General features: G+C 35.8%; 4 protein-coding genes and 2 pseudogenes across 7 annotated transcripts; 4 read left to right on the forward strand and 2 right to left on the reverse strand.

Annotated features, from left to right (window-relative positions):
* The first annotated feature begins 2674 nt into the window (after nucleotides 1–2674).
* On the forward strand, nucleotides 2675–7947 carry LOC111367038 (probable inactive leucine-rich repeat receptor-like protein kinase At3g03770). 3 transcript variants are annotated; one of them, XM_022987723.1, is made up of 8 exons: nucleotides 2675–3192; nucleotides 3486–4918; nucleotides 5046–5179; nucleotides 5818–6061; nucleotides 6284–6495; nucleotides 6572–6597; nucleotides 7043–7154; nucleotides 7312–7947. In XM_022987723.1, the coding sequence occupies exons 2-8, from the start codon at nucleotides 3541–3543 to the stop codon at nucleotides 7555–7557; spliced, it is 2352 nt and encodes a 783-aa protein (XP_022843491.1). In that variant the 5' UTR covers nucleotides 2675–3192; nucleotides 3486–3540; the 3' UTR covers nucleotides 7558–7947. The 3 variants fall into 3 exon arrangements, with proteins under 3 accessions (XP_022843491.1, XP_022843492.1, XP_022843490.1); XM_022987724.1 differs by having other exon boundaries at nucleotides 3489–4918; XM_022987722.1 differs by having other exon boundaries at nucleotides 2675–4918.
* Nucleotides 7948–8069: 122 nt separating this feature from the next.
* LOC111366402 lies at nucleotides 8070–11105 on the reverse strand (annotated as a pseudogene).
* Nucleotides 11106–11813: 708 nt separating this feature from the next.
* LOC111366403 lies at nucleotides 11814–12759 on the reverse strand (annotated as a pseudogene).
* Nucleotides 12760–13164: 405 nt separating this feature from the next.
* Nucleotides 13165–18887, forward strand: LOC111366404. The gene is made up of 9 exons (XM_022987167.1): nucleotides 13165–13180; nucleotides 13666–14369; nucleotides 14650–15785; nucleotides 16270–16558; nucleotides 16908–17132; nucleotides 17439–17636; nucleotides 18059–18162; nucleotides 18353–18416; nucleotides 18573–18887. The coding sequence occupies exons 1-9, from the start codon at nucleotides 13165–13167 to the stop codon at nucleotides 18885–18887; spliced, it is 3051 nt and encodes a 1016-aa protein (XP_022842935.1).
* Nucleotides 18888–19645: 758 nt separating this feature from the next.
* On the forward strand, nucleotides 19646–20299 carry LOC111366424 (putative calcium-binding protein CML19). Its single transcript, XM_022987186.1, has one exon. The coding sequence runs from the start codon at nucleotides 19687–19689 to the stop codon at nucleotides 20191–20193; it is 507 nt and encodes a 168-aa protein (XP_022842954.1). The 5' UTR covers nucleotides 19646–19686; the 3' UTR covers nucleotides 20194–20299.
* A 3135-nt stretch (nucleotides 20300–23434) lies between these two features.
* Nucleotides 23435–27438, forward strand: LOC111367039 (uncharacterized protein At3g27210-like). 2 transcript variants are annotated; one of them, XM_022987726.1, is made up of 3 exons: nucleotides 23435–23821; nucleotides 26477–26557; nucleotides 26712–27438. In XM_022987726.1, the coding sequence occupies exons 1-3, from the start codon at nucleotides 23689–23691 to the stop codon at nucleotides 27167–27169; spliced, it is 672 nt and encodes a 223-aa protein (XP_022843494.1). In that variant the 5' UTR covers nucleotides 23435–23688; the 3' UTR covers nucleotides 27170–27438. The 2 variants fall into 2 exon arrangements, with proteins under 2 accessions (XP_022843494.1, XP_022843493.1); XM_022987725.1 differs by having other exon boundaries at nucleotides 23436–23899.

Below are 27438 nucleotides of genomic sequence, written 5' to 3' on the forward strand. Positions count from 1 at the left end.
ACATAATATTGGGTTCCCATGCAAGCATCGGTTCAGATTTTTATTTTCGTTTTATGATACAAATATAGCAAAATTTCAAATTGCAAATTTTTAATAGAACCCAATCTGTTCCCTTAAGTGAGTAGTATGGTTGACAAATTCGAAACAGAATATACAATGCACAAAGAACACAAAATTCATCTTAAAATTGTTGGGGAATACACCGATTATGTGCATATTATATTCACAAAAAATATACCGTTTATGTTCACGAAATCGAAACAAGGTTTCGACTTACCGAAATGGAGTTTGAGAAACTAACCAATGATTATCGAATATGACCATTTCCATTCTTGAATTAAAATATGCGATTTTTCATATGGAACATTGCATAAACCATATAAATAAAATTAATCATTTTCTAAAATCAAGTAGAAATGAAATCAGAAAAAATTAGATGTAAGTGATGCGATTGGCCGATGCGAGTATAACTCTTTCCTTAAGATGAATTTGCCTCGCATCGGTGCTAACAGTTTTTCCACAATCATCTTTCAAGATACAACGATCACGTCAAGCCATAGGAGTACTCCAAATGACTTCGATCAGCGAACTCGAACAGAATTCCCTCTCTACCAAGGAAATGCATGAAAATACTATGGAATTAGAAATGAGAGAATTGCAAGAGGAGAATGAATGCTTAATGCAATTGGTGTACCCAAAACCATGTCCATAGGATTCTATTTATAGATGTAGAAAGGGTGAAAATGAAGTAGTGTGGACCAAAACATGCATCCTTTCAAAAAATTGCAACACTTGGCCAAAACCTGCATCCTTTCGAAAAGTTGCAACACTTCATTTCTTCCAACTTTCGTCCGCAATTTCTCATTCATCCGGAATTGGTTTCAAGATTTCAAATATACCACGATGATTTACTCGACGAGTAGAATAAGTTGATCTATTTAATTTTGTAATTTGACCATTGGATCAAGTCCGAATATTTGGTCTAAGTTGACATGTAGTCACACCTTTTCATTTTCCACTTTTACACACCTTTTAATTTTCCAATTTTTAGTTAATTATTTGAACCAATTCCTATAAGCACTGTACAAGGTCAAATATTGCCATTGAAGATAAGAGTTGAGAGATCAGTGTTCGCGAAATTGTTTCTTTCGATTTTAAACCACCGCAAGTGTATGGTTCGTTAACAAGTAATAAAGTGGATTCAATGAGTCCGAATATCATCCCACAGAGATTGATTAGTTCAAATTTTATCTAACGTAGCGTTAATCGAAACTGAATTGTCAAAGTGGATATGGATCTAATTAAAAACTTTAATTTCAAAAAGAAACCCTAATTACGCGAATTTAATGAGTAAATTGAAATTAAAACTCAAAACAATATTTTAACACTCTAGAAATAAACTAAAAGTCGAGAATGCACGTTGTTATAATCAATAGAAATTAAATAGGCTAGGATTACGAATTCCCATGCAATTATCATTTTAAACCCTAGTTTCACAATATGACAACACACTTCAATTGTGACGAATCAATGTTCCTAAGTCTATTCAATACTCTCTCTTGAGATGTATCAAACCTATTTCGACATACCACCGGTCTATATTTCTATGACAAGAGCATATGTAAAAATTCATGCGATTTTATGAACACTTAAAGATTCACGTAGGGTATAGCGGTATATTTCTATCCACTATCGGACCCTACGATGATTTATATTATGTCAAATCTATTCCAATTCTCTCGAATGCAAGAAAAAATCATTTAAATTCACACAATTACAAGCCCTTAATTGCAAAAACATTAATTGCATATAAATCATTCAAAATAATAAAAATTGTGTCTTAACATCAAATTGCAAAACGAGGATATTAGATTTCAAATCACATGGTTCATCAATCTCCAAGCATAATAAAAATCTAGCCTAGCATGATTAAAATAACAAAATGCATCATGTTTTGAATAAAGGATATCACCGGGTTATGAAATCTTGAAGTTCTTCGTGCCAATCCTTGTTCTTGTGATCAAATCCTCTCCAAGAAGTGTTTTTCGGCCTCCAATTGCGTTCCCATCGTCTTTGGAATGTTTTTGATATTTATATCCTGTGGAAAATTAGGTTACCAAAGGAGTTCAAATCGTATAAGGAAAGAAAAAAATCGCACCGGACAAATAACCATGCGACCGCATGGTTTTAATCCGTACGGCCGCATGGTTATTCCATATTTCCAATTGAATTCCCTGCATCCCTTCGTGCGGCCGCACGAGAGTTCTACCATCCGACCACATTGTAGAATTCAATTTTCATTTTCTGCAAATTGGTCCCTCTAGTTGAATCTTCCACTTCTTTGTATCTTTTCTTCATTCTTTACATTTCATCATCCCAAAATGTCATCAATTTGTATTTGGCAAACTCAATTTCTTGATTTTTTTTCATCGGGTCAACTTTTGGGTACTTGCACCTTGGTCCTTGAACTTTCACTTTGTGTCATTTTAGTCATTTTCGCGTCTTTTTTCATGTATTTCACCATATTCATCAGTGTTATCTACAATTCCCAAAAGTAATAAAATTAGGTCACAATTCAATCATTTTATTCGTAATTAAGTCATGTTTGTGATCTGAATAAGTGTTTAAAAACACACTAATCAATCAGCGTGATAACAAGAAATGTAAGTGAAGAAAGATGACACTTGCCTGTCCCTCATGACTATTGATATTCTCCAATCGCCATTTGATATCATTTGGCTGTCGGTCTTTCTTTCTCCAGTTACACCTCACATCAAGTTGTCCTCCTGTTGGCACAAAGGAAGATTAGAGAAATCTACTATACTTCACAAGTTGGATAGCGCGAATTCTTGATAAGAACCGACCCCATTAATGCAAGCCAGACAAACGATGTCATAATGGACATTTTCTTCTATCTTTCTTCTTCTTCTTAAATGCATGCTGCAGTAAATGCTTTGCCACTGTCAGTTTCTATTTTTTTTCTTCAATCATCAGCCTACCTCCATTATTTAGTCCACTTCTTTTAATCTCATAAAAAATTTCACCTCACAGCATCATTTTATACTTCATCTATCCCAACGGTTTGTCTCTATTATCCAAGCAGCAAATATATCTGGATCTCGTCTCGTTGTCGTTTTGGTCTGTTCTCTTTTTCTACTGAAAACCCAACATTCTTCTGGTGACTAGCTTAAGGTTGTTTCTCTGGCTTCTTTAATTGTTTTTTGACCAGTTTAATGCTCGCATTCAGCGATTTACTTGAACAAAATCCAATTGCATTAAATTCCCCATTTGAATTTTTCTTTGATTTCTGGAATTTTTGCTCGTATTTAGACATTTAATGCTGTTTGAACGGTGTTTGTGCACTAAGAGTAGTAATGAAGCAAGTGCTTTATTGTCTTTTTAATTGAGTTTTACCAACTTATGTAGTCTTTCAGAAATTTGTCAATTAGCTGTTTCTGATCGATGGGTCTGTGTTTGTTTCTCAGTAGCCCATTGAAGTTGCAACCTTTGTACGGTTTTGTTTGCAAACTTTTGAAATTGATGTTCTCTAGTTGGGATTTGCAAATGAGTTGTTCAAATGTAGTTGTTATGGTGGTTCTTTCGTGGATTTTCTTTGCTTCAAGTACTCATCAGTTAAGAAGCTATGAGACGCAAATTCTTCTCCAGCTGAGGAAGCACTTGGAGTACCCAATGCGATTGGCTGATTTGGAAAATTACAATGGTGATTTCTGTAATTTGTCCTCCCCTCCACAAATTAGCATCAAATGCGAGAACAACTCTATTATCGAGCTCAGGATTATGGGAGATAAGCCTGTCAACGTCAGTGAATTCATTGGATTTGCAATTCCCAATCAAACCTTATCTGGGGGTTTCTCTATTGATTCCTTTGTTACGACATTGACAAGGTTAACTAGCTTAAGGGTTCTTAGCTTAGTCTCTCTGGGAATTTGGGGAACACTTCCAGACAAAATTCATCGGTTATATTCTCTTGAAGCTTTAGATATGAGTTCGAGTTTTATATTTGGTTCGATTCCATCGGAGATGTCTAGATTGGTGAAGCTTCAGACTTTTAAATTGGATGGGAATTTTTTCAATGATACAATCCCCGAATGGCTTAATTCTCTAACAAATCTCACTGTTTTAAGCTTAAAGAACAACAGGTTCAAGGGTCAGATTCCTTCTACAGTTCCCAGAATAACAACACTGACTGAAGTTGTTTTGTCACACAATTTGCTTTCTGGGAAATTGCCTGATTTGAGTAGCTTGTCTAATTTACGACTGTTGGATCTGAGAGAGAACCATTTAGATTCACAATTGTCTCCTCTGCCAAAAGGACTGACTAATATTTTTCTCAGCAACAATTCATTTTCTGGTAGTATCCCGGACCAACTTGGCAAATTGAATGAACTTCAGCGTCTTGATTTATCAAACAATCATCTGAGTGGGATGCCGCCTACGGAGTTGTTCTCTATGCCCAATATTAATTATTTGAATTTATCATCCAACATGCTTAGTGGTTCACTTCCACAGCATCTCAAGTGTGGGGATGCTCTCAGTCTTGTCGATATTTCTGATAACAGATTGATAGGCGCGCTTCCAACTTGCCTGGACATTGATTCAGATAAGAGAGTTGTGAAGACTAGCGGGAATTGCTTGTCGTTTGATACCGGAAGTCAGCATCCTGAGTCATATTGCAAAGACACTGGAAAAGATAAAGGACTGTCTTCTGGAAAGAAAATAGCCCTATTTGCTGCTGTCATTGGGGGAATTGTTGCTATTGTTGTACTCTCGGTTTCTGGGCTTCTCTTTTTCTGTAAAAGACACAAAACAGAGAGGACAGTGGTTCAGCATTTTACACCAAAGATTTTGCAAGATGATGCACCACTAGGGATTTCCGCTGAACTCCTTGCAAATGCCAGTAAGTTCTGTTAAAAATTAGTTAAGATCTCTGCATATTTAAGCATTTCCTTGAGAGAATCTAATCATTGATCCTCTCAAGGAAATAGTTTTTCTTTAAAATTCATTTACCCATTTTATTTCTTTAGGGATCATTTCTAAAGCAGTGAAACTCGGTACACAAAGTGCTCCAGCATATAGGGTGTTTTCCATTGAAGAACTGGGAGAAGCCACTGACAATTTTGATCCGTTAGCTTACCTGGGTGAGAGCCCTCTAGGAAAGGTACTCCTAGAAATGCTATTTTACTTTCTCAACCGCCCTTTCTTATTAACGAGTATTTGGAAAATATATTATTGACTGATGCACTCAGTCTTCATAGCATGATATTTGTGTTTTAACATTTATTGAATGAGAAGCGTAGAATACTAGTTTTCCTGTACAGAGAGTTATGAGAGCCCTGCAACCTCAAAGATAATCCATGTAGAAATGAATGACAGTTGTTGTTTAAGGATATGCTTAAACAATGAAATTGGCAAGTGGGAATGACGTCTTGGTGAAAGTTGTAATGTTACGTAACATGAAGAATCAATGATAGGCTATATATATTGATACAGCACGTAGTTAGAGTAAATTTATCAATGCATTTTTAGGAATTTTCTCAAAATAAAACGCTTATCTGTGGTGATTTTATGCGTTGGGTTACATTTGATTTCCAAAACCATGAACTCAAGTCTTACTATTATAGAAATTTCTGGCAAAGTGGCAATTGCTGCCCGAATCAGATAGACAACTCTCATATAAAACAAGGCGTTTACATCAGAGGTTTAATAATTTCACTTTTTAAATTTATTTTTAACTCCATGTGACTATTATTAAATTAAGAACAACCTTACTTAACATTTCGTTCTCATTATTTTCAGGTTTATAAAGGAAGATTAGCGAATGGCACCAATGTTGCTATAAGATCTTTGGCTTTATGCAGAAAATATTCTATTCAGAACCTCAAACAACACTTGGATTTGCTCTCAAAGCTTCGCCACCCTCATCTTGTAGGCCTTATAGGTCATTGCATTGATGGTGGAAGGCAGGACGATTCATCTGTCCATGGATTGCTGCTCGTGTACGAATTTGTCCCTAATGGAAACTTCTGTGCTTACCTTTCAGGTAGTAGAACTACTGCATTGGGTTATCCTTAATGTTTATCTAGAACTTGAAGTCACTGAGTACGACTTTATGTCTATATTTCTAGACATGTCTTTTTAAGAACCTTCTACCATTCATTTTTGATTATTTGAAAATCCTTTAAGTTGTCCTGCTCATTTTTTGTGAATGCATATTCCATATATTGGACTTCATTGAGCTTGAATTCAATTAATGTACCTGCAGACACTAGTCCTGAGAAAGCTCTGAAGTGGTCGGATAGATTAGGATTGCTGATAGGTGTTTCCAAGGCTGTGCATTTTCTACATACTGGGGTGATTCCTCCGTGTTACAATAACCGCCTGAAGACGAATAATATACTGCTGGATGAGCATCGGATTGCAAAGCTTAGTGACTACGGGATATCCATAATCACAGATGAAACTGAAAAGGCTGAAGTATGTTTCCTTGATATTTAGACCATATTAGTGGTTGCAAGGGCCATGCCTAACACATATAATGTCTTTTTTGTAGGCTAAGGGGGATGTCTCCAAATCATGGTAAGGAAATTCCCACTTGAAATGATATTCTCAGTGGTTGCTCTAAACGGTTTATTGGTTTTTTTTTTTGGTTTTTGAAAAATGCTAATATTTTGAGACTATTGAACTCTGTCGCTGACAATTCATACTAAGGCCTGCAAATTAACAAAGGAAGTTTTTCCTAGGTTCCTGATCCACAAAATGAAGTTCAGAATCTCAGATGTTGTTTAATCTTCTATGCTTTAACCATTCTCTATTTTTTAAAATTTAACAACAGTTTGGTGATATAAAAAATTATCCAGCATCCATATTTTTATACTTCTCTGTCTCTATAGTAGTGTTTCTTGTCACCCAACTTCTATTTTTTGTGCTTCTACCTCCAAGATTGCAGTGCAGCTAGGGATGTCTGTTTGGACACCAAGATTGTAGTTCTACTTATAGTTGATATATAAAACTGTTGTTACAGGCGTTCGACAAAGTTAGAGGATGATGTTTACAACTTTGGGTTCATATTGCTCGAGTCAATTGTGGGTCCTATTGCAAGTGGAAAAAGAGAAGCATTTTTGCTAAATGAAATGGTATGATATGTCATTTTTTAATACGATTCCAATTTCCTTTGGTAGCCTTAACATGCTCGAAGTTCCAAGTACTATACTAAAAATCAAAGATTATCTACAACTAATCACGTGCCATCATCTTAAATTTTGACTTTTGTACCTTGGTTTCAAAATACAGACATCCTTTGGAAGTCAAGACGATATGCGCAAAATTGTGGATCCAATTGTGTTATCCACTAGTTCACAAGAGTCATTGTCAATTGTGGTGTCCTTGACCAATAAATGTATTTTATCTGAATCTTCAAGCCGGCCCTCATTTGAGGATGTCCTCTGGAATCTGCAATATGCAGCGCAAGTCCAGGCTACTGTCGATTTAGATCAGAAATCAGATACTACCTCACAGTCAGAACTTCAATTGAGATAACTCTCCCGTCATAATGGCATCCGCGTACTTACTGTGGAGTCTTATTGCAGTGTTTTGATGATGAAGCATCTTTGTGGTGGTTTTGTCAGCATGAAATTGGCCATGTTTCAACTAGCTATTCTCATTTTATTCATAATTGAATAGATTGTATATGTTGTTTTGTTTTCTGATTTACCTTAGGAAATATGCGATATTTCATATTACAGCCTCTCAAATATCATCTCCAAACAAACTTGTAATAGGAAGTTTTTTCCATTCATATTCTTGTTCCTATCAAGGAACTACTTTCATTGTAATGCTGGAATTTGATGATTTATCCTTAATGGGCTCCACAAGATGGGATTAATCCTCAAGTTTTTATTTGAATATAGGCTTGCATGGATTATGGGTCATTATAGAGTTCCCAGTAGTGGGATATGCTTACTAAAGACAGGAAGAGAGCACTTGGGTTACCTCAAGAGCTACTAGGAGAGGGGAGGGCTGACCTATGATAGATAAAGCCAGCAAACCTTTTATGCGAAAGTCATGTTCTCAGCTTCTCGCCTCACGGATTCAAAAAGCACAACCAAAACTCGAGAAGATCACAATAATGAGTTTTCCAACATTCTCTAGTCTCTTCGCAATCCTAATTGCAACAGCTAGGGGAGGGCTGACCTATGATAGATAGGCATTCCTAAAAGGAAAATGTGCATGTGTTCGTCAAGTGTCATGTCGCGTCGTATTTCGATATTGTTGAACACTCAAAAACATGGACTCAATAAACCACGTGTTTTTGTTCTTGTCCATGACACTTGCAAGATACTCCTCGATTACACATGGCTTATGTGCGTAGGGTTTTATTCTAACTTCACTATTGTTCCTTCATTAGGTGCCAATTTGCCAACAGCTTTGCTATTTAGTCTAATGCTCTAAGCCTGCCTAACAGAAGAATTGTTGGGGGCAATAAGGAGTCTGTTTGGTGTCAATTGTTTCATGCACTTGTGATCGTCCCTCCAGTACCAATTCCAGAAACAAAAGCATCAATTTTTCCGTTCGACCCTTTCTAGATCTCTAGTCCAGTGGTTTCATAATGTATCTTCGGGTTGGCAGGATTTTCAAACTGCTGAAGAATGTAGGAGTTAGGTGTCTTGTCTCGTATCTCTTCAGCTTTTTGAACAACACCTTTCATTCCCTTTGCGGGTTGTTGTTTGTTGTGAGATGACCTTACAACTTACCAATTACGAAAATGAAAATTAGGGATGGAGAATTGTCAAATCTTACCTAAAAAATATCCAAAATGTCTGAGAAAGCAGTAAATCTTGGGAGTAAAGTATAAGTATAGTTTTCATATTTTCACTTGAGCTGGACATCTCAACTTATTATAAGCCAAATAGTTTTGCTGAAGCAACAACAACAAAAACAAGAATAATAATAATAATAATAATAATAATAATAATAATAATAATTGTATATTCATTCATAACATCTTTAATTAACATTATTAAGAAATCACAATATGAAACTAAATTGTAAGAATTCTGGAGCAAAACAAACGGAAAAATAACTAATACTTTCAATTTTATTTTCGATTATTTTGTCATCATTTTCGTACTATAAAGTCTTCTATTTTTTTTACACCCTTTCGACATTCTTGCTTGTATGAGTTATTAACCATCAGTTACGAAACGCACCGTTTCAGCTTTCTCGTTCCCTTCGCACATTCCTCTAATACTTCTCCACTGCTTTCCCTCTGTGTAAGATCTCTCCGCTCCACATTCTTCGCCTTTTTCTTTTATTCCATTTATCTTCAACTTATCAAGTATTTTCGAATCATGTGTTTCTGTAAGTAGAATAACTGACTTCATTTGATGCTGCATTGTTGACCAGCTGTTTGGTATGTGATAATTTGAGCTATTAGTGGTTTAACTTTTAAGTATTGTTTATCTGATTGTGCTGATAATAGCTGATTGAGCTAGTTTTTGTACTGATCAGAAGCTAGATGCTACTTTTTTCTTCTCTTCTTGTTTCAATTATTAAGTGTTGATATTTCATGTTTTATTATTAACCGTTTCAAAGAGTGAAGGGGTTGATTTCAATTTTTCTCATTCTCGTGTTGGCGTTTTGTTTTTCTGTATGATTTTATGGACTTTCAGTAAGTCTTTAAATAATATGGTGTAGTTGTATTCCAGCTATGCGGTAACGCGTTTGATAGTGAGGACTTCATGGTACTAGAAAAGGGTAGCGCTATTTCCATCCATACTTTTTATAAGTACATCCCCTCTAAGTTCATCCCTATTAAAATTTTAAAAAAAGACTATTTGCATCCACGATATATTACAATCTTATCTTGACTAAATTCATTCATTTGAATAACATATATCCACACTTAAGAAATACTATTTGCATCCACGTTAATAATGTAACTCTTTTGCATTTGCAGATTGCCCATTTTTCTATTTTTAATGCAAAATCCCATCACTTCATGCTATGTGACATAGCCTAAGTCTATAAGAAAGCGTCACATTATTTCTAACAATTTCATCTGATACATTTGAAGAAAACTGAAATGACAAAAACACAGGATGCGACAAACATTAGGGGGGTCGAAAAGCCAGCAAACCTTTTATGCGAAAGTCATGTTCTCAGCTTCTCGCCTCACGGATTCAAAAAGCACAACCAAAACTCGAGAAGATCACAATAATGAGTTTTCCAACATTCTCTAGTCTCTTCGCAATCCTAATTGCAACAGCTACTGCAGTATCAGATGATTTTCCCACTAGCAACCAACCCTTCTTTCAATGTTAGAAGCTTTGTAGTTTCTATGGCTTCATCGGTTGAAATTTGAATTACTTCATTAATAAGATCAACCTTCACAACCCCAGGAATAAAACCAGCACCAATTCCTTGAATCTTATAAGGACCAGGTTTTCCTCCAGAGAGAACATGACTTTCAACTGGTTCCACACCAAACAACTTTATACCAGGGTTCTGCTCTTTAAGGAACTTTCATGCACTTGTGATCGTCCCTCCAGTACCAATTCCAGAAACAAAAGCATCAATTTTTCCGTTCGACCCTTTCTAGATCTCTGGTCCAGTGGTTTCATAATGTATCTTCGGGTTGGCAGGATTTTCAAACTGTTGAAGAATGTAGGAGTTAGGTGTCTTGTCTCGTATCTCTTCAGCTTTTTGAACAACACCTTTCATTCCCTTTGCGGGTCAGTGAGCACCACTTCAGCACCAAAACCAATGAGAATTGAAGGCATTGTAATGATAAGCCTGTATCCCTTTGCTGCTGCCATGAATGCCAAGCCTATGCTAGTGTTACCACTTGTAGGTTCAATATGGACACTCTCCCCAGGTTTGATAAGGCCTTTTGCCTCGGCATCTGAAATCATGCTATAACCAATCCTATCCTTAACACTAGAGAAAGGCTCCATAGATTCCAGCTTGGCCGCAACACGCGCGACGCAACCATCAACAATATTATTAAGGTATACCAATGGGGTTTTACCAATCAATTCGGTCACATCCTTAGCAATTCCAACGTTTTCCTCTGTTACATCTTCAAATCAATTCTGTAAGCAGATTGTTGGGAGTGTAAGACAACTCTTCTTTTCTGGGCCCTGCGTTGTGTTCTGACAAACACCTTACAGAATTGCCCAGTTGAAGTTTATATATATCACAGAAATTCATTAACAAAACTTATCAAATAAATAAACGACATTCATTAAAGTATTGCCTAATTTTCCCTAATTATATTCATGTAATTTTTCTTAATCTATTAAGATTCTAGTTAAACACAAATTCTAAAAGAATAAAAAAAGATTGATAATTTAATGAAAGTAAAAATTAGTGGATCAATTTAGAGTTTTGTAGTTTTATTTAATTTTGTTTATGTCTATTTAAGTAAATTTACATAGCATTTAAAATATAATAAAAAACTATTTTTAAAAGTGGATGTACTTATAAAAAGTATGGATGGTAATAGCGGTATCCCTAGAAAATAGTAAGAAAAGAGAAGGTTAAATCTTACACGTAATACTATATAGTCGATTTTAATATTGCGTACTAACCATGCACTTAGTAAATTCTAATATTGCGTGCCAACCATGCACTAAGTGTGTCCGGTCACTTTTGACAATGACTTTGTGTACAACAATGAAGTCACAATTCACTTTTGATAAATATGTTTGTGTACAGCAATGAAGTCACATTACAGTTTCCTAGTCACCCTACACGAATAAAATAATTTATTCACAAAAAAGCCAGCAAACCTTTTATGCGAAAGTCATGTTCTCAGCTTCTCGCCTCACGGATTCAAAAAGCACAACCAAAACTCGAGAAGGTCACAATAATGAGTTTTCCAACATTCTCTAGTCTCTTCGCAATCCTAATTGCAGCAGCTGCTGCAGTATCAGATGATTTTCCCACTAGCAACCAACCCTTCTTTCAATGTTAGAAGCTTTGTAGTTTCTATGGCTTCATCGGTTGAAATTTGAATTACTTCATTAATAAGATCAACCTTCACAACCCCAGGAATAAAACCAGCACCAATTCCTTGAATCTTATAAGGACCAGGTTTTCCTCCAGAGAGAACATGACTTTCAACTGGTTCCACACCAAACAACTTTATACCAGGGTTCTGCTCTTTAAGGAACTTTCATGCACTTGTGATCGTCCCTCCAGTACCAATTCCAGAAACAAAAGCATCAATTTTTCCGTTCGACCCTTTCTAGATCTCTGGTCCAGTGGTTTCATAATGTATCTTCGGGTTGGCAGGATTTTCAAACTGTTGAAGAATGTAGGAGTTAGGTGTCTTGTCTCGTATCTCTTTAGCTTTCTGAACAACACCTTTCATTCCCTTTGCGGGTTAGTGAGCACCACTTCAGCACCAAAACCAATGAGAATTGAAGGCATTGTAATGATAAGCCTGTATCCCTTTGCTGCTGCCATGAATGCCAAGCCTATGCTAGTGTTACCACTTGTAGGTTCAATATGGACACTCTCCCCAGGTTTGATAAGGCCTTTTGCCTCGGCATCTGAAATCATGCTATAACCAATCCTATCCTTAACACTAGAGAAAGGCTCCATAGATTCCAGCTTGGCCGCAACACGCGCGACGCAACCATCAACAATATTATTAAGGTATACCAATGGGGTTTTACCAATCAATTCGGTCACATCCTTAGCAATTCCAACGTTTTCCTCTGTTACATCTTCAAATCAATTCTGTAAGCAGATTGTTGGGAGTGTAAGACAACTCTTCTTTTCTGGGCCCTGCGTTGTGTTCTAACAAACACCTTACAGAATTGCCCAGTTGAAGTTTATATATATCACAGAAATTCATTAACAAAACTTATCAAATAAATAAACGACATTCATTAAAGTATTGCCTAATTTTCCCTAATTATATTCATGTAATTTTTCTTAATCTATTAAGATTCTAGTTAAACACAAATTCTAAAAGAATAAAAAAAGATTGATAATTTAATGAAAGTAAAAATTAGTGGATCAATTTAGAGTTTTGTAGTTTTATTTAATTTTGTTTATGTCTATTTAAGTAAATTTACATAGCATTTAAAATATAATAAAAAACTATTTTTAAAAGTGGATGTACTTATAAAAAGTATGGATGGTAATAGCGGTACCCCTAGAAAATAGTAAGAAAAGAGAAGGTTAAATCTTACACGTAATACTATATAGTCGATTTTAATATTGCGTACTAACCATGCACTTAGTAAATTCTAATATTGCGTGCCAACCATGCACTAAGTGTGTCCGGTCACTTTTGACAATGACTTTGTGTACAACAATGAAGTCACAATTCACTTTTGATAAATATGTTTGTGTACAGCAATGAAGTCACATTACAGTTTCCTAGTCACCCTACACGAATAAAATAATTTATTCACAAACTTCTTAGATTGTCATGTGAGAGCTCATTTATATGATGAGACTTTTCCGAGCAGTGATATGTGCACGATAAATATGCTACTTTGCTTTCTATATATGTTTTATGTGATTTAAATCTTTTACGCACATTCATGCCAATTTATTGAGGTTGTGACGTGGTTGAGGGGTTTGTGTGACTCAATTTGTTCAGGCACATTCCATTGCACTACGAGTAAGAAAGTAATCCCATTTCTGTTACTGTAGTGCTGGTTATGAGGACCAAAAGCAGGAAAAGCCCTGCAATTCAGCTTGATTACACAATCTATATTCAGGAGATTAAGCCCTGGCCCCCATCACAGTCACTGAGAACACTTCGTTCCGTTCTGATTCAATGGGAACATGGTGATAGGATTTCTGGGATTACTAACCAAGTTGTCCCTTCACTTGGGACTGGATCTAGTGCAGCTGATGGAAGAATTGAATTCAACAAGTCTTTTAGGCTTCCTGTGACACTATTGAGAGAAATGTCCATTAAATGTGGGAATGGAGATACTTTTCAGAAGAATTGCCTCGAGTTCAATCTATATGAACCTCGGAGTAATAAGATGGTGAAAGGTCAGCTGTTGGGTATTGCTGTTGTGGACTTGGCAGATTACGGTGTTGTTAAAGAGAGTCTGAGCATTAGTGTTCCCGTTAACTGTAAGCGGACATATAAGAACACTGCACAACCACTTCTCTTCCTTAAGATTCAGCCAGTTAAGATGAGAGGAGCTTCAGTGCACAGGAATAATAGTGATTCTGTTTCTTCATTGCTGAGTGAAGAATATGCAGAAGAAGCTGATTCAGCCTCGTTTACTGATGATGATGTTTCCTCACGCTCTTCGCTGACTGTTTTGTCTTCAGTTGTTGAATCAAACGGCTGTTCAGCTCATCAGAAAGTGGTAGGTTGCTTGTGCTAGTCTCGTTTTTATCACTTTAATACCTTTATCATTTCAGTGACAACTGTTAGCTACCTATAATTAAGTGGCTAAAATTTCATAAATCTGAATGCGTTCTCGATAATGTAATTAAACTTAGATAAATTCGTGTACTTTCCCTTGGATAGTTATGGTGTTGGTATATGCATGATGTTATTGTCACATTTATCACTGTCTAATTGCTTCTCTTCATTAGTTCTCTTAACATAGTATATAATGTTAGCAAATTGGAAAATAATTTCAGAATGGAAAACTGGGAGGGAATGGCAGTATTGTAGATGCAAAAGTTGACCATTTCCGAGATTCAAAACACCATGTCGCCAAATCACATAAGGAGCAAGTGAGTATAGAGAGGTTATCTTGTTCCTCATCAATAGATTTATCCTCTGATCTTTCGTGGATCTCAAAGAAAATTACTGCTCGAAGTTTGCAGTCCTCTTCAACTGAAGCATCAGAGAGAGAGAAGAATTTTAACTTGAGAAGCCACAGGCATGAAAAACAATCAACGAATATTCAGGAAAACAATGTTGCAAGTGACATAAAAATTGAATGCTCCAAAGGAAGAATATTTAGTGGTATTATTACCAAAGAAACCCATGCGAATTTAGATAGCCAGGCAGATGAAGATTTGGACTTTGTCGAATCTCATTGCAGTAGTAATGGTGATGATATTGTATCACCTCTCAGCGTAGACGATCCTAATTATTTTCGAAGAAGTGGTGTCACTCATAATGGTTTTAAAAAGGCTGAGGTCCCAGAAAATCATCAAGAATATGCACAAGAAACAGAAATTACAGAAGAGAATGCGAAATGCATTGAAGATGATCTGTTGAATAGTTCTTCTCAAGATGATGTTCAAAATCAAGTCTCAGTTGGTAATGGAGAGCTTTCTTCCAGTAAAGAGAATCTTCTGTTTAACAGAAATTTACCAAATACTGATGATAGATCAAATCATGGGAAGTCTGTTCAATCAACAACAGACTCGTACAGAAACAACAGTTCTGTTCAGGTTAATCAATATTTTGTGGCAGAGAGTGATATAACTCGAGGATTTTTAGGGAGAAAACCAAAAGATGCTAAGATGCCTTCAAAGGAATCAAGAAATCACTTTTCAGAGAGTAGAATTCAGCATTTGGAACACAAAATAAAGATGTTAGAAGGAGAACTGAGAGAAGCTGCTGCTATGGAGGTTAGTCTTTACTCAATAGTTGCAGAGCACGGAAGTTCCATGACTAAAGTACATGCTCCAGCTCGACGCCTCTCAAGGCTCTATCTTCATGTGTGCAAACAGAATTCAAAATCAAGAGCATGCAGTGTGGCTAAAAGTGCCGCATCAGGATTACTTTTAGTTGCAAAAGCATGCGGAAATGATGTTCCTAGGTATGTTTTACACTCACCATCCTAGTTCCAAAGCATATCAAGCTAGTTTCATTGAGCTTGATACTTACTCGAAGTGGAGAAAGAGTCTATTTTCTTGGTTTTTAATTAAACACAAGTGGATTCTCGTGACATGCCCAAGGCCCCAGCAAAAGTTCTCAGTTCTTTCATTTTCTTTCTCTCGTTTATTTATTTGGTTTTGACTTTACTAGGTCAGTATAGTTCAATCAATTACTGGGAAAGTTATTTTTAGTTATTTTTCAAATGAGTATTTTTTTTCCTAGTGATAATCCATATCCTGCTGCTATTATTGGTAAAAACTATGAAGTGTTTGACTACTGGTTAACTGCATATCTCTTGAAACGTCACAGAATCTGAAGCCATCCAAGATTCAAGTTAGATTGTTTTGAACCTAGACAAAGTTATTGTTTACAAAGCATAGTTTAACTTATTTTGTGCTTCGTATGATACCTTCTACTTATTGCAGATTAACTTTCTGGCTGTCAAATTGCATTCTACTGAGAGCAATTATAAGCAATTCATTTGGAAAAAGTCAGTTACCTGTTTCTGTTCGACCTGTCACTGGAAAGGTGGGGTATAGGAATGGCAACAAGAAGCCATCAGCACTAATATGGGGGTCCATTTCCAGCAAGGGTACAAGAATTGCTACCGAGGAAAGTTTCAATAACTGGGAGAACCCCCTTATATTTGCTGCTGGACTTGAAAGGGTTGAAGCATGGATATTTTCTCGAATAATTGAGTCTATTTGGTGGCAGGTATTCACTTTCTATTATTTATTAGATTGCTCTGGCAAATTTCTCTGTGTAGTTAATAGAAGCCAAAGAAGACAAGTTCTGCTTAAGAAGCTCAGGTTTCCTGATACTGATCATATCAGAAGAGAATTTGGTGACTCTAACCTGAATGAAACCATTTAGTTAGCTAAGCCTATGTACGGCTCATTGTTTCCCGGTGTTTATAAACACCCTGGTCAAAAACACTTTTGGCCAAACTACTTTTTTACTCACACATTTAGTAGGATCTACCTACTTCACCACTCATTTACCCGTGTTTATAAGCACCTTGCCAGACATACCCTAAGGGATTTTTGTTGTCATGTTTTTCCAGACTTTCACTCCACATATGCAGTCCGGTGCTGCTAAAGCAATTCGTAAAAGTATGAATTCTGACAAAAGTAGATTATATGGAAGGACATCTAGTTCAGCCAATCAAGAACAGGGTAATTTTTCTTTGGAACTTTGGAAAAGGGCCTTCAGGGATGCTTGTGATAGGATTTGTCCTGTTCGAGCTGCAGGACACGAGTGTGGATGTTTGCACATGCTTTCTAGAATGGTAAAACTTCTATACCATTATCTTTTTACCATGTGAACATGAAGGTCCAATTTTTCCCTCTGGATTGTTATGAGCAACTTACCGCAAAGTTTTACCTTTGGGGGTATGTTATATGGCTATCACCATTTTTGCACGGTTCCCTTTACTAATTATTTTGGAAGATTCTTTTTCCAGGAAACATTATGAATAATCTGATACTGGATATCAACTTACATACGTTGTTAGATGTTTCATTGATATTTTTATCATGCAAAACCTGCTTTCTTCACGGAATATACTGTTAAAAAGTTCTGTTTTGATAACTAGATAATGGAGCAATGCATTGCCAGATTGGATGTATCAATGTTTAATGCCATCCTTCGTAAATCTGCTGACGAAATTCCAACAGATCCTGTTTCCGACCCCATTAGTGATTCTGAGGTTCTTCCTATTCAGGCAGGGAGCGCTAGCTTTGGGTCCGGTGTACAACTGAAAAATGTGGTGAGTTATTTCTTACACAATGAAGCCAATAAATAGAAAAGAAAATGTTGGGCAAATTGTTGTCAAACGACCTCCCAGGCTATGATGTTAATTCGGTTTAATTCCATGTTGACTTTGGCAAATGACTGAATGGAAAATATGGCATCACAATCGAAATCACCTAACCCGAAGGTTAATTGGGTCATTTGAAGCAATCTAAATTTTTTAGTGTAGCTTATGACCCAACTCACTTGTTTGGATGGTCAAAATAAGGGAAGTCCACTTAGTAGCTCATTTGTCTAATGTTGGGCCTTACTTAACCCATTACTTAACCTACCTAGACTTACCTTAAGTGGTCATATGTTTGAATATATATTGGGCTTTGTCTTCTTCTCTTGGCATCCAACCCATGTGTCTCCTTCTTTGTGAGATATTCTGTCTTCTGCTCCTCTGCCCATCATCTTTAGGGATGGCAAAAAACCCGTCCTGCCCCGCTACCCCAAATGGGTTGGCGGGGTGGGGCAAGGCATGGGCGGGACAAGGCGAGGATGCCCAGCCCCAAACCCGCCCCGTGAAGATAAAAATTAGAAAATTTTATTTCTAGACAATTCACTCGTTAGAAATCCATTTTGAATTTGTATTTTATTCTCTAATAATAACAGAATTCGAAACTTTGAAAATGTAAAGAAAATAAAAAAAAAATTAAACGGGACAAAAGGTTGCCCATCGCGCCCCATCCCGCGCTGTCTAAGGTGGGGCAGGGTTTGGGCCAAACGGGCGCGGGGTGGGGNCCCTGGAGTTTTACTTGACGCCTTGAATTCAGAGGTTTGTTCATTTCCAAGGATTCTGATCCCTGGAGTTGTACTTCCATAATAAATATTGTACTAGTCACTTCTTTCTCACACATTTGAAGTACACATGCATTATGTTTTTTAAAATTTAAGGATGTTAATCTCTTGCTCAATTGGATTTTTCTCTTAGGATCCCCTCGAGGCCGAGGAAGATTCTTTTATAAACTTCCCGTGTGCTGCAGCCCCTATCGAATATATGGCACCTTCGGTTTCTTCTGTTACTGTAATTCTACATGAGTTCGGTAGCTACTCTTCAGTGCTCAAGAAATCACACACTAGTGACGACGAGCTCGATGAACTGAATTCGCCTTTAAGATCCATAATCACCAACAGTTTTCACTCTTCACGTTCTTCGGCAGAGCCCGACTGGAAGTTGAAAGAAAGTGGAAGTCAAAATGCTGTGAGGTATCAACTCCTCCGGGAAGTATGGCTGAGCAGTGAATGACCAGTAGTTTAAATGATCTTCAATTTACAGCCTACTTATAGAAAATATATTCCTATTTTATTTTTTATTTTTTTTCAATGGGCGGCACAAGGACTTTTCTTGCCATGTATTATAATACCAGAAAAGAAGCCGAAGTTTTTTGTCTACTATATCAATATGTATACAAATATTAATAGCCTGCAACTGGAAGAATTCGAATTTGGCGGCCTTCTGGAAGTTTCTATTGTTTGGGTTGATGATTATTTTATACTAATAATGATTTTCGTGTTTTCTTTAATCAAGTTCTTGAATGTGGAAAAATTACATGGACAATACTTCTTGAAGATTTATTTGGATCAAAATCTCATTTGAGATATGCGCCGACTGTGGGGCTCGAACCCACGACCACAAGATTAAGATCGTTGCGCTCCACCGACTAAGCTACACGGGTTTGATATTGCTAAATTGTTAAGTATAATTAGGAAAATGATTAATATCCTGGGTGACAAAACAAGACTTAATAATGTGAACATGCGTGATGCCACAATACTTATGGTTGACTAGTAATTGTAAAGTTAGGTAAACATTTATTTTTTTTAGCCACATAACCAAATAACTTAGGTTATCAATAAGTAATCGCATTGTACTTAAAAATGTCCATTAACTTTTTAAATTAAATAACTCTCTGCCGTAATTTTATAAATATTGGACACTTCCTGGGCGGTTCCAAATATTCTGGAAGTTGGACTTTCTCAAAACAAAAGCGCCCACCATTTTTAATTTTCTAATTCAGCATCCGTACACCCTTGCCATTATATGTATGTACCGTTCTATACATCTAACCAGCTTGGATATTAGGGTTCTCACATATACATATTTGTTTCGACTGTTAATGGATAAACACCAGCAATACAAACGTGCGTTTAATCATTTTGATGCAAACGGAGACGGGAAAATATCGGCTTCAGAGTTGCAGCGGTGTGTTGAATCAATTGGCCGAGGAGGAGAGTTGTCGTTGGCAGACGCAGAGGTGGCTGTGGTTCTGATGGACACTGATGGAGATGGATTGCTTTGTTTTGAGGATTTTGTGAAATTGGTGGAATTTGGAGTCGGAGAAGAAGAAAAGGCGAATGATTTAAAGGAGACGTTCAGGCTGTATGAAATGGAGGGAAGTGGGTGCATTACACCCAAGAGTTTGAAGAGGATGCTCTGTAGATTAGGAGAGATCAGAAGCATTGAGGAGTGCAGTCTTATGATTCATCATTTTGATCTCGATGGAGATGGGGAGCTCAATTTTGATGAGTTCAAGGTTATGATGTCGTGTTAACCTTAAATTGTTTCATCTTCGTTTCAGTTTTTGTTTCTGTATATGTATATGTCTCAATTTCATCATTGATTGCTGATTATTGTAGAAGTAGAAATTCTTTCTGCCATGGATAATTGGATTTAAGAAAGGGAGAAAATGTATAACTATTAGACTAATTTCATAACTAACAATAATATAAAATAGTTTCAAAAATCAAGTAGTAAATACAATAAAATAATATATTTCGGACATGTTCGATAATAATTATGAGAATTGATTTTTTAATCGTTAGAGAGAAAAGTAGATCTCATCTGTGAGTAAAGAATTAGGATTTGACGGCTGAAATAATAAAATAATTGTCAAAAAATTGATTTTTTGAGGTGATCAGGATCCAAGTAGCAGAGCCCCATTTGCAAATGGTATATTCTGAAATTGATTATTCAATTCACCTTCCCTCGAATTCTCCCCATTTTTAATATTTCCAAAGGTACAATACTTATATTCATATCATTACTAATTGTTTCGCTGGTTCTTGAATCCCACTTCTCATTTTAGAAGCCGCAAAAACTCCATTTCATTTTTGGACTCATTATGCCCACAAATACTATTGTTCACATCAATTTTACTCGATCCTACCGCATTATTTGTACTTCCACCGATGACCAAATTGTGTTTAACAGTGACAATTTGTGACTAAATCTATGTAAGTTATTATTATTTGTAATCATATCTGTATAAGTTATAATTGTTTGTGACTAGACCAGTGTTATTTGTGATCATGTGTGATCAAGTTTGTTTTTATTGTGATTGTATGTGACTAAGTCAATCTAAATTGTAACAGTATGTGACCAAGTTACTATTAATTTGGTGCATATAGTCACAATCAATCATAATTAATACAGACTTGATCATGGAAGATCACCACAAATAAATTCACACGCACTGTAGACCAGCATCATAATCCACAACCACCATCTCCAACATTGCACCACCACCACATTCAACTCAACTCAACAATTATAAATACTACATTCACCTCAAATCCATAACAGTAATCACCAGCACCATCACTTCCATATCCACCTAAAACCCATCATGCCCTCCATCTTAGATTCAAATCTAAGTGAAATGGTCGATAACTGTGGGCCCAGTTGACCCCATTAATTTAGATCTGTACAAATGAGATGGATAAAAAAAAAAAAAAGAATAGATCTAGTTGATTTCGCTAACGAGATGGATAAATAGGTAGAAAGAGAAATTCTTCATTATGTTTCTATTTATTATAGAAAGAGATATATAGAAATGGGCTAAATGGCTAGAGAAAAATTTAAGCTCATGTTTGAGCCCTATTCTTTTGCATTCTCTCTCATTATTTTTTCTACGATATTCATTTTAACCACATATTCTTTATTTAAATAATATTACACTCAAATAAAAAAAAATTCTTTTTTAACCACACATTATTCATCAATCACTATTTCATAATATATTACTTCAAATTAATGGGACAAAAATGGGGCCTAAATTAGAGAGATAGAGAGAGAAAGTGAGTGATTTATAAAGAGCGAGATTGAGAGATTTATTTGTATATATGAATATACGTATAATAGAGTAGGGGCGAGGGTGGTGCGGTGGGGAGTAGGGGAGGTATTAATTAATCTAATAATTTTTAATTATCACTTAATTTATGAATTGAAAACTAATCCTCCTTGTTTTTGAATAGTATACTTAGAGCTTGTTTTGTCTTAAATGTATTTTGACAGAGAATGTATAGTTAAAAGATGAGAAAAATTTTAAATTTGCATGTAGTACTATTTTATTGAAAAATGTGTGGTTGAAAAGAAGGGAAAAAATATATCTAAAAAATAATGGAAACCGAACAAGGAATTTTGGGTAATTTTCCCTTTAAGATTTCGTTCACTCACTTCCTCTCCGATTTGTTGCTGTGCTCCCTATAGAGGCCCATTGGGCTTCCACACTAGATGGAGTATTGGGCTTCAGAGGCCCAAAAATGTAGTTTCATAAGCGATCCATTAGTAACAGAGCAAGATGGGAAACTGGCCCAAAAATAGATAACTATCGAATTGGGCCTATTAGTGTAGATATTAACAATTGAACACACTATTGGTTTAACTTAACAATAGAAGAAAATCTCAAGAACTGGTTCAAAATAAGTACCTTTGATTAAAACAAATTTGTGTTGAAATTTTTCTGGAATGAGTCTGTGTAGAGGGACACATAGTTAGATGTCACATGATAAGTAGGAAGTTAGCTTAGGAGTAGTTCCAATTTTTATTCCCACCCACTACTAATCCGTGCATTGAAAAATCAAACTAATGGGGTCGGGGGGCATCAACTATTAACTACCCATGTGTTACTTGTAAATTAGATGGAACAAATAAAATTATAGATAAATTCTTAATTCGATTTAATTATTTTTTAATTTGTAATGTCAAATATGTTCAAGATATTTATGAAGGGGGTTTTTGAGATGCATTTTTATGTAAAAATGCATTTTAGAATCGTAACTTAATGAAAAGTGTGTGATTGAAAAATAAGGATTTTTTTTTATTTACGTGTAATATTATTTTAATAAAGAATGTGTGGTTGAAAAGAAGAAAGAAAAAATACATTTTTTTTAAAAAAGGTACCAAACGGGAGCTAAATATTTATTTTATACTGCAAGTATGTCAACATTGAACATCACAATTTCCATCTAAAATAACTCACTACAAACACTCACACGTTGAAACTCAATTAGCCACACAAATCAATATGCACAATAAAATCTAGGGAAAATTGCAGCAATAATCCTTAACCTTTTCATTTTTTGCAAACTTTATTCTAATCTTCATTTGTGCTAGCGGAAGTTCCTAACTTTTCATAAATATACACTTGAGATTCATCTGCATGGAAACCGTCCAAAACATTATCTATGAACGAAAAATTGAAGGAATTAACATCCAATAAAACCTTCCAAAAAACCATCCAAAAACACTGTCCAAAAAGGTACCAACATTTAATAAAATTGTCGCGATAGCATATAGTTCAAGAAATTTTCTTGATCAATTGACGGTGTTTTGAATAATTTCCATTCAAATAGACCTTAGGTGCATATTTATGAAAGATTAGGAATATTCACTAACACAAATGAAGATTAGGGTACATTCTACAAAAAATGAAAAAATTAGGGAGCGCTACTACAATTTTAACCTTAAATAAATTGAAATATTATGCCACTTAAATAAATTGAAATATTATGCCACTAACTTTTCCATCGCTAGTGTCCACGCCCATGTTCATACTTGCATTGAATTCGTTTCACGCCCCAAATCTGACTCTTTCCATGTCCAGTTAGAGTGAGCGTCTCGGTCCCTCCTACTACCCCTGCCAACGGTTTCTTAATTCTTCACCTTATGGCTTCTGCTCACTTCAATCTCTTTAAAATGTGTTTCTGAACAAAAGAAACTTATAGAAATATAAAATTTGAATTGGTGTGCGCCTTTTTTTGGAGAAATGGGTTCGTGTGTTTCGGTGCACAAAAGTCGGAAATTATCAGCTTTGAAGCTCCATCTGTCAATGCGGTCGAAAAATGAAAAATCTGTGGCACCATCGCCTGTGAAAGAAAAGCCGGCGGAGGTTACCGGAGGTGAGATATTGATAGCTAACTTGGCTCTTAAGTCTCAGTGGTCACCGGCTTCCCCCACCACCCCGTTTCGTGACTCTGGTACGATTTCCCGGCAAATTGCAATTTTTCCTTTTTGTGTGGTTTTGTTGTGTCATATGAGTTATTTGTAGTTTCAACTCTCTAGTTTATATGGTAAAATTTGTTTATTAATCTTTTTGATTTGATTATTTTTCCCCTTCAATTATTTTTGTTTTCTGTTTGTATCTGACCTGTTGTTTTCATATTTAATTATTATTATTATTATTATTTTGGTTGGTTGACCCCCTTTTATTGTCCCAGAAGAACAACCATATGATTTGTTTCAAGAATTGAATTTCCTTTACCTGGTAGAATTTTACCATGGCAAAGATTAAACTTTTATAGAAGTGACAGTTTTTTAGCTGGTTTTCGTGGTGTATAATTGATATTATTGGTCTTAGATTTACGTAGTATGTTGAATAATGTTAAAATTATTGGTACCCTTGGAATTGAAATATCAACACTTCCTATTAGAAAAAGGACCCAGTCTCCATTTTGAAAACTGGATTTCAATAATCTATGGCTTTTATGAATGAAAAAAATATCCTTCAAAGGCCTTGTAAGGTTTGGTATTTTTCTTTTTTATAAAAATATCCTGGCATAATGTTTTTTTTCTTGGGGGACCATCTACCTAGTGATAGAGAAGTGGGAATTAATTTTGTGCAATGGTCACTTTCCTACAATATTTTCTTATGCTGTATATTGAGATAATAAGATATAGACTGCTTAACCTTTTTGCCTATAGAGTATAGGCTACAGTTTTATTGACAATTAGCCATTAATGCTGCTGAATTTTTATTTGAGGTGCTTATTTTATGTTCTTGCTATTTCTATATGAAGATTGTGACTTGTAGAATATTTTCCTAGTAATAGAGGAAGGAAGGTTTCCTCAAATACCCTTTTAGGTGAATTTGTTATGAAATTGAAATGATCCTTCCATAAACCTGGCACAATATGGTTTCTAATCATTTTCTGTACTCGGGATAATAAGAGTTCAACAACTCCCTACCCTTCTTTCTTGATTGGAGATTTTAATCACATAGTGACTCCAAACCTAACAATCGTATGGCTTGTGAGAATATGACCCCACAGAAAATATATTGACATTGGACAGCACATATGTTAGTAAGTTCAAGCCTTCACAAATGATGTTCCTATTGAGGGGCCTATCATCCCATAACTTTCCATGAATTGATGATTTATCAAGCCAGGTTGAATGGTTACTTTCAATTCTAATTGCCAGACTGTGACACATGGACCAGGCTCTTAAGAGGATGGTGACAAATATGAGATATTGGTGTGTGAGCATTTAAGCCCTAATGAAAGGGAGTAATGGTTGAAGGAGGTGAAAGAAATTTACATCCATGTCTCAATAGAATCCCAATGCTGCCTGCAAGAAAGGACCATTTATATAATTATTCTACGCCTTTTGAGCATTTAATGAAATGGGTGAGGATGTCGCTTGTATTCTGCTTGTCTGCCGTAAATGAATCGATAATAAAGTTATTCTTTCGCTGGTAGTTGTCTTAGGAAATCTATACCTCCACAATATGGGCAGTCCTCAGAATTGTTAGGAATTTTGTTGCTGCTATGGCCTTTTCATAGATGTTTGAATTCGAGACAAATATATATTTGCTTCCTTCTAATCATCTAGTCTTGTGCTTATTCTTAGTTATCCTTCGTATAATTGTTTTCAACATATTGACTCATCTTAGTTAACCAAATAAAGTCGAGTCACCCAGGTACTACTGGATAGGAGCGCACACTCTAAGAATGAAAGGGCAGACAAGACAATAGTGGGAACCACAACATTTTAATTCCATGCCTTAATTAGTTGATATATTTCATTGTGTGCTTCTAGCATGATCATGGTATTACCCTGTCCAGATTGATGATTTTTATCCATATTTGCACAAACCAGCATAAGATATCTAACTAGTTGACTAATCTATTTTTCTGCTTCTATACTTGAGAAGTTGAAGCTTTTATATATATTGTGGAGGCTTAAATAAGAAACTTCAATATGGTGATAAGAGAATTAGTGTTTCTCCTGACTTCCTAATTTGCTCATAATTTAGTTAAATTCTGAATTTCTTTGTAACTGATGAGATATAAAGTAATGAATTTAAATCAATGTTATTTCGCATTGATGACTCACTATCTAATTTTTTAAATTCTAAGAGATTCAAATATTTTAGTTATGATAGAACTCAGTTAATTGTATTAGATGTCTATTTGTAAATATTCCCATTCTATTCTTTTGATGTGGCAATTTAGTCACAACTTGTCCTTGAGACAGTTTCCACTGTCGTGCATTTCTCGTATATGTTTTGATAAGGAAAGCACATTAAAGAACCAACATAGAAATGTTGGACCAATGTAACACCATGGGATTATACCAACACAAAAATACAGGCTTAGAAATTTTTTGAGGGTATCCAGTTTAGATGAACATAAAAATACACCACCACTATTGATAGATGCAATGGTTACATTAGTGAATTCAGGCTTATAAAGGCTGTATACTGCAGAACCTTGATGTCTAATCATTTGTTAAGTGAGATATATTTTGATCTGAGGTGTCTTAATTTCTTGCAGGTAGTAAAGGGGAAACCTTCTTTGATTCCCAACCTTGGTTAGAGTCTGACTGTGAAGATGATTTCTACAGTGTCAAGGGCGGTAAGACGCATTCTAGAGACTAGAAATTTCTTATAAGCTTTCTCCACATTCCATCAATATGCATGAATACAGATTGTCGTTCCTAGATTTTTGTTCATTTGACTGGCAGGATTGTATTACATTCTAATGAGTTCCTTTGTCGATCTAAATGCAGATTTTACTCCATCTCGTGGAAGCACTCCAGTGCACCACAGTTTTGCTGTGGGGACCCCTCCAGTGAATAGGACTATTGTACTAGAGGGAACCCCGGGTACAGTACTTCCGGAATCTCCTTCAGAAAAGAAAAAGAGACTTTCTGAACTCTTTCAAGAGAGGTTACGAGTTGATCACGATATAGATGAGCAAAATACTGCAGACAACAAAAATGGGGTTGCTGCAAAAACCAAAGCCGAGGCAACCAACTCCATTCTACCACCAAAATCTGCAAGTGGAACCCCTTGTGCTTCTGGCGCTGACTCTGGGTACAGTAGCGAAAGAACTCCCAATGCAGCTCTTATAAGAGCGGAGGACAAATCCATGAAGTCTGCAGAATGTTGTATTCCAATGTTTTGTTCAAATCGCAGCTTTAATGAAGGGAAGAAGAAGATGAGCCCAGCCCATAGCGTTAAGTGATGGATGAATTTAGACTTTATATGCTGAGAGTCAAGATCCTGAAACTCTTCCCTCTACTAAATCTATTATTTTGCTGCAATTTTTTGTGATTTGCTATAGTAGAAATAGTATTTTATTTACTTCTTTTCGACTCGAGTCAAATTGGAAAATGATGTAGGTGCTGTGGGCCGTTGGGTAACTAGCCCCAGCTTATTTTGTCGCAGTGAAGGAAAATGAAGGAAAAATACGAAAATAATATCAGTACGACATGTGGAGAAAGAAAGAAGTCA

Source organism: Olea europaea, chromosome 18, assembly GCF_002742605.1.
Source record: "Olea europaea var. sylvestris chromosome 18, O_europaea_v1, whole genome shotgun sequence".
In the NCBI taxonomy this organism is placed as follows: Eukaryota; Viridiplantae; Streptophyta; class Magnoliopsida; order Lamiales; family Oleaceae; genus Olea; species Olea europaea.